Genomic DNA, 10270 nt, shown 5'->3' with positions numbered 1-10270 from the left:
TATTGTGAAGTATTGAAAAAATATATGTAAATATTCAAATGTTATCAAACGCCAACTGATCCGCGTCTATCAAATGTTTGGGTAGCCTTGCCCCATTGGATATGGATATGTTTATTTTTAGATGGAATTTGTGGAACTATTTCATTTATCCTTAAAGGCTATTCAGTGAAAAATCTCGTATATCCGTTACCTACCTACGTACCATCATTCTGGCTATAATAAGTATACGATTTTTTTTAGATTCTGTTGTATAGATGATACAGTTCGTCTCTACGACTCTGCGTTTCTGTTTTCTCGTATCTTTGAAATTGTGGATGCCACAGATTTTCGCTCTTTGTGGGGGCGGAATTTTTGAAATATACTTGTAACAGCGACATATCACAGAAATCTGGATACCAAAATGTCGTACTTTATGGGGTCGGAAACGCTTCCTTCTGGATGTTACACACATTCATTTTCACCATAAATCTAATATATCGGGTATAAAAACTATGATTAATCGATAATAACTCCAGGAAAAACACAAATGCATATACAACAGACGCCAAACGCCTAATGCCCCTGCCTGCCCTTGATTGCCCCTGACCCAAAGAGCTTCAAAATAACAGTAAACAACGAAAAAATATATATAAACAGGCTCCACATGAGTGAATTTATTTAAACAAAAACTGCATCCTAACCGCAGCTCTGCGACTACACTCTGCAAAACCCTATTCTTACCTCTCCATTCGAACCCTATGCTGGGGTCGATCAGCGCAGGGCTGTCATTTGCACCCGATACGATGCGATATTTTGAAATACTCGTACACTTGTGACAGTGTGATATCACTGGAGTCTGGATACAAAATTTTGTTGCTCTAGTTCTTATGGTCTCTGACATCTAGGCGCTCTAGGGACTCGGCTATTGAAGCGCTTCCAATCCCGAAAAAGCTTTCTTCTGGGTGTTATTTTAGGCAACATACTAGTACCTAGTCGTACTTCCATATACCCATTGGGCAAAGTATGTATATCACATCGGTGTAGACGTCAGGATGGAAATTCGTGACGCACTTTAATGCCGAAGATCATGCTAGGCTTTTCTTTTCTCGAAGCGGTTGGCGGTGCACAGCACCACCTGATGGTGGAAATAGGAACTAGGTAGAAAGGTGTCATCATGCATAGATCTCCTGGCTGGAACAATAAAGATATGTACAAAGAGGTTCTCTCCTAACGTGATATCCTTCAACTTTTGCTTACCCAAAATAATGTGGCCTACCCATTAAAACGAAACCGAAAAAGTTGAATCTCAGGGGGCTGTCTCAAAAATTCAGATCATTCGTTCTAGATCTTCAAAGAACTTTGTGTGTACTTATGAGTCGTTGAAAGTTCCCATAAATCTATTCAGTCCCCATGCAATATACTCGGATCGAAAAATTTTCCTTAAGTAATACGATATAACTGTACACTGGAAAAGAGAATATTAGAGACGGCTGCCAAATAACCTGAGGGAGAGGTTGCCTGGTAGGAGGCTACTGAGTAATAAGGGACATTGGGGCCTCAGTTCCATTGAAAGCCCTTCCCGGATGAACCATTTTGCGATGCGTGAAACAAGACGGACCGACGGACTCGGCTATTGATGCTGATCAATACTGGGGCATACTTTGTGGGGTCGGAAACGCTTCTTTCTGGGCGTTACACACAACCATTTTCAAATCCTCAAATGTAATATACCCCTATACTCTTCTTGAGTATCGCGTATATATGTAAAACCACTTTGAAACTAGTGTGGGACTATTAATAATCTTTTGCACCACCTTCTATGCCTAAAGCTGTCCATTAGTCCTTCTTCCCGCACAAAGGGAAGATCTTGAATGTACTATATCTATTGAAATATATATCCATATCTATTGAAATATGTACATGTGCACATGGAAACATTTGTACATATGTACTTACATACATACAAATGTATTCATTATTACCTGCATTCACTGTTGTGACGGCCCTGCGACTGAGAGTCGTACTGATGTTACTTGCCCTTTTACTCCCCCCCTCACCGCATTCGAATCCGCGTGTCCAGTCCGCGCATGGGATATCTGAGGGCCACGCGGACTATAAATAGCGTCCGGCCGGAAGAGAGAGAGAGAGGAAAAGAGCGCACGGACGGCGAACAACTGCCATATGGGAGCAGAGTGTGCTGGCAGCGCGGTCAGTTGCGTTTCGATTATCGGCGAGAGAGAGTTTCGATTACCCAACCAACATGTCCGATCATCCCGAGTATCCCGAGCATCCGGGGCAGCCTGCAGTGCAACTGTTATCCAGGCAGCCACAGCAAATGGCCATCAGCGCCTCCACAAGGGAACTGGCCGAGTTAATCGATCTGCATCTCGGGGAGCTGCGGCCCAAGGAGCCCGCCTGGAGGGTGTCTGACTCGCCCATCTCTGGGCGCGGCATATTCGCCACCCGCGAAATTGCCAAAGGCGAGGAGTTGTTCCGAGAGCACACCATCCTGGTGGGGCCGACGGCCCACCGCTCCTCCAACCTACGCACTTGCACGCTCTGCTACCGCCTGGTGCCGGGACAGACGGACGCGGAAGCTCTCTGTCTCGCCGGCTGCGGCCTGCCCGTGTGCGGGGAGTGCGGAAAATCGCCGCGTCACAAGACCGAGTGCGATCTGTTTCTCAAGTGGAAGCCCAAGGTGACGGAACGGATCGATCCGCGCTCACTGCGCATTCTGAGCGTGGTACGCTGCTTCTTCCTGGACGAGCAGCAGCGGCGGCTCCTCTACGCGATGCAGGCCAACGCGGACCGCTACTACATGAAGGAGGTGGAGCGGGCGGCCGCCTGTTTTGAGGACTTCCCCCGAGAACAGGAAATGCTCGACTTCTTTTACCGCACCATCTGCGCCTTCAACACAAATGCGTTTGAAAGCCGCAGCTGCGTCGAGGGTCACGAGGTACTGATCCGCGCCCTATTCCCCCTGGCGGGGCTGTTAAACCACCAGTGCACTCCGAATGCCGGCCACCACTTTCAGGACGGCGAGACCATCATCGTTTGCGCCACGGAGCGAATCGCCTGCGGGGCCGAGATCACAGTGTCTTATGCTAAGATGCTCTGGTCCACCCTGGCCCGAAAGATATTCCTCGGCATGACCAAGGGCTTCATGTGCCAGTGTCCCCGCTGCCAGGATCCAACGGTGAGTTCTCCCTTGGATAAGGATCTTGATCAGCAGCTGCAACTGCAACTGCAACTGCAACAGCATCCAATTTGGGAGCGAGTGCATTCAGTCGTGTCGCAATCACTGCGTGAAACCAAAATAGCTTTATCGAAGTGCACGCAAATATATATCGGGCAGGGGCGCCACCGCGGAGGATGCGCTAGCCAATGGAAGTGGAGACTTTTCGCTTGGCAAGTGTCAAAGAACTTTGCACATTTCCTCAAGTAACGGGATTGGTCCCTTTGCTCGGGACGCCTCTGCAAATGTGTATATATGTACAGATGTGTGTATGTTATATAAGTGTGTAGCTAAAAGCGCATCTGCTAGGAAAATAATCAGCGAATAATCAGCCCTATTGATGTGGAGGTAGTGTTTTATGAGGAGAATCAATCCAATTAAGGGATTCAAGTGAACCACATTGGATTCCCTCTGCAGTGGATCCAGCCGGAAGTTTTGTAAAACCGTATCTCAGTGAGTAGCCGCCAGACGCAAAAAAGGCTCACAGAAGGGCCCCAAGAGGAAGCACTCTTTCTCTCGGTCGAGTGCTGGCTCAATGCATGAATAAAAATGGATATAGTACGGACTCCACAAACGATTCCCGCCATCCAACGGCAACTTGTTGGCTGTGCTGCGCATCTGTTTCCCAGCCGAATGATTTACATAACTAGCGCCTTAACAGTGGACTGAATCCATCATAACCAAATCCAAATCTGCTTCGCACTGGGCAATCTGCCAACGACCCAAAGGCGGGGGGAGGCCCAACTAGTTCAAGTACTCACACACATTCATTCACCTTCACTCATTCCCCCACTCACTCACTCATTCTTTCATTCACTCACCCGAGCTATAAATCGCATAACATATAAGACCCCACCGCACGCTCCTGTCCCTTCCCCGTTCAACCCAAATTCTCGAAAAGAGAAGACTTAAATTGGTTCCTGCTTTTTTTTTTGTATTCTTTTAAAAATATAAAATTTGCGCTAAAATTCTTCAGAATGAAAACGAAAAACACAATGAAGAAATATTCAAAATTATTCAAGTACATACATACATGTATGTGTATGTATTTTGGTTGCTTGAATGGAATCCGCTCTCTTTTAATAATTTGTATTTCCATTTTCATCTATGTAGATCCATCAAAATTGTTGTATTGATTTTGACTAACATGCCTCAACATCTAATACCAAGATTTAATTGATTTTAGTTTTATTAGTGTCCATAATAAGCAATTTTAATTCGATTTCTGAAAAGCATTTCCCCATGAACTAGCTCGTTATTCAAATTACGGAATCTCTACTTTGGTGGAGCTCGTCTTCAAACCTCTACCCCTACTTCTTGGCTCTTCGCTAAAGGGTATTTCCCCGTCAATGTTTTATGGAAGGAACATTGTTCAATGCTCTTCGATTTCTTCATTTGGTTTGGAATATTTCGCTATTTGTTTGCTTCGATTGGGGGCAATTACACGCACGTAAAAAATGAAAATAGATTTCAAATTCACATTCGATGGGTCCCGTATATATGTACATATGTATGTATGTATTGTTCATGTATTGTATATAGGTAAATATGGCTCGTATAGTTGCTTGGTTTCGAGTCGAAGGTATTGGAAACCTACGGGTTTGTAACTGCTGTACATGCGTACATACATACATGGCAGTTTGTGGAGAAGAGGATTCCCGTTAACAGTCTAAAGGCCGAGGGGAGGATGATTACCTGGAAGCGGTGGCAGCGGCGGCAGCGGCGCTGACATGTGACAATGCGTGACAGTCGCGGCGACAAGCCAACCGTCCACGCAGCCAACCTAGTCACGTGCCTCGGTTCACCTTTTGGCCCCGGCCTGGCCCGCCGACGACGTCTTAATTTATGTGGCAACGACACGCACCGCAACCAGCTGGAGACTCCCAAGGCGATGGAGAGAGTGGGGAGATTGGGTCAGCGACGCCTCATACTCGTATCTGTGTGGAGGGGAAATCTTTACTTTAGCTGCTCAAGTTTTTTAAGGGGTACGGGGGTGACGGCAGCCTTCCTATGGTTTCGCTTTATGGCATCCATAACCGACCGCACGGGGTGGATGTAGTTTAGTTGGTGGTCGGGATGTACCACGACTAAGGTGTTCAACGCACAAAACTGCTAAATGGCGGAGGGAGAGAGATACATACATACATACATATGTATATAGATAGAGAGAGGAGCATGTTCTCCAATGCAAGGCATACAAATATAAGGTACGACAGTCACACACACAGGAACAACGGCAATGGATTATGATACTAAGCATACATATGTACATATGTATGCACATACATATGTATGTTGAGTGCTATCTCAGACTGCCTTACCCTGTCATAAGTGTACCTTCCTCCATTGCATCCACTGCCCTGGCGCGTGTTGGATTTCCTTCCCCTTCATTTCGTCCCCCACATGAATCCAATTGAACACAAATTGAATAAGAGTCAAAAGCAAAATCCGCTTGGCGTCGCCTCTCCCTCTCGCACTCGTCGCGTGTGTGGTGTGTCGTGCCTATGTGCTTCTCTACTAATGTGCGTGTATGTCGCGCCTTGGGAAAAAATCATATTTGACTGTTGTTGCTGTTCCTGCTCCTGCTGTCACCCCCTTCCCCATAAGCTTTTGCGGTTGCTGTTACATTTGTTGTCTCCTTTCTCCTTATCTTGTTGCTGCTGTTATCCCTTTCGTGTCCTTTTGATTACTGTGGCTGTTGTCCGCGTCCCTGTCCCCTGCTTTAACGTCTTTATGTTGTTTTTGTCCAGTGCTTCCTCTTCATTCTGTTGCTACTGTTTCCTTCTTCTTCTCCTTCTCCTTTCTAATACCGCTGTACCCTGCTTCTTCTTCGCACTGCTGCTCTTGTCATCCACTCTCTTCTCTTCTTGTTGCTATCATTGGTTCTTCTTCTGCTCCTCCTTTCACATTCTGCTCTTGTTGTTGCTGTTGCTTTCTCTAATTTGTGTTTTTTAGTTGCGTTTAATGCTCTCCGAGGGCGTCGACGTCATAAGCGTCACTGTCGGCGTCGCCGTCGCTCATGCTGCTGTCACCGCTGTCGCGGTCACTGTCGCTGTCTCCGTCGCTATTCCCATAGCGCGACCCGACCAGACCAGACCAGAGAAGCGACATCACTCGTTGCGTTGCCGCCCGTCGCGTTGGTTGCTATTTCTCCGTCCGTGTATATCTGTTTCTCTCGCTGGTCCGATCCTGGGCAGAGTCTGACATCGTCGGGCATCATCGGGCATCATCGGGCATCATCGGGCATCGCCGAGCAACGTCAAAGAACGACCACGTGGACGAACAGGATGAACACAACGGCTACTATGCTGGCCCACATGGCGCCCTGCCGGGATACAACACCGGAGCAACTGGCGCAGCTCATCGATATGCACCTGGGCGAGCTGCGCGAGAAGAAGCCCAACTGGACGCTGGCCGCCTCGACGGTGGCCGGCCGCGGGGTGTTCGCCACCCGGGACATCGTCGCAGGAGAGCTGATCTTCCGGGAACGCGCGCTGGTGGTGGGGCCTACGGCGCGCAAGGGCCAGCTGAGCACATGCGTTTGCTGCCACCGGTTGCTACCGACGCAGGGTTTTCTCTGCAAGCAGCGTTGCACGCTGCCCGTGTGCGCCGCCTGCTCCGGATCGGTGACGCACCGGGCGGAGTGCGAGCACTTCCGCCGCTGGCAGCCAAAGGACGCGGACGCTGAGGAAGAGCAGGTGAACCCACTGTCGCTGCGCATCCTCACCGCCGTACGGGTCTTCCATCTAGGAAAGGAGCAGCGCCATCTGGTGGACGCCATGCAGGCGAACGCTGAACGGGGTTTCCGTCAGGAGATCATCAAGGCAGCGCAATGCTTCCGAAACTTTCCAACTACAGACAAGCCCTTCATGGATCAGCTTTTCCGGATTGTCGGCGTGCTTAACACGAACGCCTTTGAGGCGCCATGCCGCACCGACGGCCGCGAGACGCTACTACGGGGCCTCTTCCCGCTTACGGCGATCATGAACCACGAGTGTACCCCCAACGCCAGCCACTACTTCGATAACGGGCGCCTGGCCATAGTCCGGGCTGCCAGAGACATACCAAAGGGCGGGGAGATTACTACTACCTACACCAAGATCCTCTGGGGCAACCTTACGCGCGGCATCTTCCTTAAGATGACGAAGCACTTCATGTGTGACTGTACCAGGTGCAATGACAACACTGTGAGTAGGTGAATCGCCAATCGGCTCCGGGGCAAGGTTCTTATTCAACTATCTAAGGGCGCGCGCACACTATATTCGAAAGCGGCGCCCAAAAGTGCTTTAAAAGCTCGCCTAGATAAGCTCATCTTTGCTTGATCGATCAAACATGTTTGTTTTTATCATTTGAAAGTGCGTCTGATATCTACCATCAATATTTCGTTACTATGGCAGCTATGTGATATTAGTGGTCCGATTTTTTCAAATCTTTCTGAAGTAAATACTTATATGTCCATATAGAAACATAAAGTTACAAAACTGCGAACTTTTAATTTGATTATCTGAAAAACAGATATGTTTTTCTCAGGAGAACATGTTTTTGACCGATCGTTCCCACAGCAGCTTTATGATATACATATACACTCCCCGACACTTGAATACGACACACTAAAATGTACACTTTAGGCACCAATATATTTGTCGTTTTATTGAGATACACGTACATACGTATGTATGTATGTACGTATAATATATGTTTGCGGCTATCAGATCATCATTCAACTTACCCGACAGGTTAGTTAGTCAAAAAGCTTAGATCTGAATTTTGAAAGCTTCCTAAGCTCAGCTGCGCTTTTGGCTCCTCTTTCGACAATAGTGTGCGCGAGGACCATGTACATATAAGCATGGCACTGACACGGTCTTTATTAAAATATATAATATCGATTTAGTCTGCTCGTGAGCTTGGAATATCACCTTCAACAATTTTGCTGCATAAATCCTATCAGTGGATACTGTCACCTCCATAAATACTCCTAGCTTTGCACGGCATAATCACATTTTTGAGCGGATTTTCTACTTTCTAAGAAGCTTTGCTACAAGAGCTTTAGGAACTTACCCTTTTTGCAAAAGGGCTTCATTTTATAATGCTGAAATCTAAATATTATCGATTAGCATTTTCGTCCCATCGACACAAGTCTTGATCTGAGGCATAGCCCTCGAACAACACCACTGGCAAAGGCCCTCACTTACGTATAAAGCAATTATTGAAATTTCGATCAAATATTTTGCATGAATTTCAACAGAATACATATGTATGTATGTATATTCTTGGCCAACGTTAGATGTCAACGTCGCTGTTTTTCTTTCTATCTCCCTATACGAGCACGTGTATGTACATATGTACATATGTTTGAGTGGGCATGTATGTATGTACATACATACATACAAACATGCACCTAAAGAAAAAAGTGCTGAAATTTTAATATTTAATATTTACAATTCGATTTAATTATTTATGCGATTATATTTACACTGGAAGTGGAAATATTATGAATTGAATTGTTTTCACATTCAATTTCGTTTTCACATTAATATTTAAATAGTTATTTTTGACATTTCATACTTAAATTAAATAATTCCATATTCCAATAATACATTTATACTTATGTATCTATAAATGTTTCATACAAATTTATAGTATTTTATAGTATTTTAAATTTTGATTAAATATGGTCTCCATTGAAACGACATTTAAATACAATTTTATATGTTGGATTTAAAGTCAATTATATTTAATCTCAGCGTGTTTGTATTTAAAAACCACATGTTTTATTTAAATATCGCTGTGCTTTTTTTTTTACTGAGTCTACTATTTTTCTCTCGGTGTACATATGCAAATATGTATATATGTATATATCTGTATCCGCTCATTATGATGTGGTATTGCTGCTCTTTATGCGGGATTAGTTGAATAATGGCCTCGGGCGTTGGCAGGCCAGGCCACCTGACACAAATGCGTTCCCTAATTAAATTAGCTCTATGTGTTTTCTTGCACTTGCCAGGAGTGTCGCCAAGGGGGGCGTCAAGCTGGTGACGAGGAAACAACAACAAGAGCAGAAGGAAAGCTCAGGGCCTCCTTGATCCCTTACCCTCCTTAAACTTCGATTAGTACACATCACATAGTCTTTTGCCTTTGAAATCTTCATTATACATGCATACTCGTATACTAAAACGATTTAGACGATATTTAAATTGTCGGGACTTATGCGTGTCTGTATATTGACAATACTAAACTCCTCCTTGACTCACCTCCAAAAATAAGATTTCCATAAGCATGACACATTGAATTCTAGTTCGAGTTCGCCAATGTTCCGAAAAAATCGGATTTCAGTGGAATGAACTGCGCCGTGAAGTGACAGAGGCGGTCAGCTAACCCGATCCCCCAACTTAACAGAAACCGGAATACAAACCATATTAGCCATTTCTCTGATCCCCAACTAAAACCAACCCGTCTCTCTGTTTCGCCCCTGCAGGAGAACGGAACGTACCTGTCGGCGCTGTTCTGCCGGGAGCAGGGCTGTCGGGGCTTGGTCATACCCGTTCAGACCCGGACCCTGCAGCCAGACTGGCGATGTCTGAGCTGCGAGAATGTCTTTCCTCACTCGAAGATGGCCAGATATCAGGACTTCGCACTAAACACTATCAACAATCGGATTAACTCGTGCAGCGTTCCCGACATGATACACTTCATCAATGATCTGTGTCCGCGATTCTGTCCGCCCTCGAACTACGTTCTTATCGAGGCTAAGCTCAACGTGATCTGGCGCATGACCCGATTCGACACGGACCAGTACACGACCGAGGAGGTGGCGCATAAGGACCGCTATCGCGAGGACATCCTGGCCATACTTCACAAGCTCGGGGCAGGAGAGTGCACCCTCAAGAAGCTCATCACCGAGGAGATACAGTAAAGGCTGCCCAGGAGATCCCTCCTTCACTGTTTGCGTGTATGATTTTGTATGGATGAAAAAGTGTGTGAGTGCGTTGTTAGTACTGTATTTTGTAATCACTTAAGAAAACCAATAAACACCAGGATATGTTGTACATACAGCTA

The 10270-nt window shown here is 46.0% G+C and overlaps 1 protein-coding gene across 2 annotated transcripts; it reads left to right on the top strand.

The window, feature by feature from the left end:
* The first annotated feature begins 2200 nt into the window (after positions 1–2200).
* Positions 2201–10270, top strand: SmydA-8 (SET and MYND domain containing, arthropod-specific, member 8). Of its 2 annotated transcripts, none has more exons than XM_002133337.3 (2): positions 2201–3175; positions 9690–10270. In XM_002133337.3, exons 1-2 carry the CDS (start codon positions 2240–2242, stop codon positions 10125–10127), a joined length of 1374 nt encoding a protein of 457 aa, XP_002133373.3. In that variant the 5' UTR covers positions 2201–2239; the 3' UTR covers positions 10128–10270. The 2 variants fall into 2 exon arrangements, with proteins under 2 accessions (XP_002133373.3, XP_015040875.1); XM_015185389.2 differs by lacking the exon at positions 2201–3175 and adding an exon at positions 6275–7401.

The sequence above is a fragment of the Drosophila pseudoobscura genome, chromosome X, assembly GCF_009870125.1.
Source record: "Drosophila pseudoobscura strain MV-25-SWS-2005 chromosome X, UCI_Dpse_MV25, whole genome shotgun sequence".
NCBI lineage: Eukaryota > Metazoa > Arthropoda > Insecta > Diptera > Drosophilidae > Drosophila > Drosophila pseudoobscura.
This window is presented reverse-complemented; position numbering and strand designations above follow the sequence as displayed.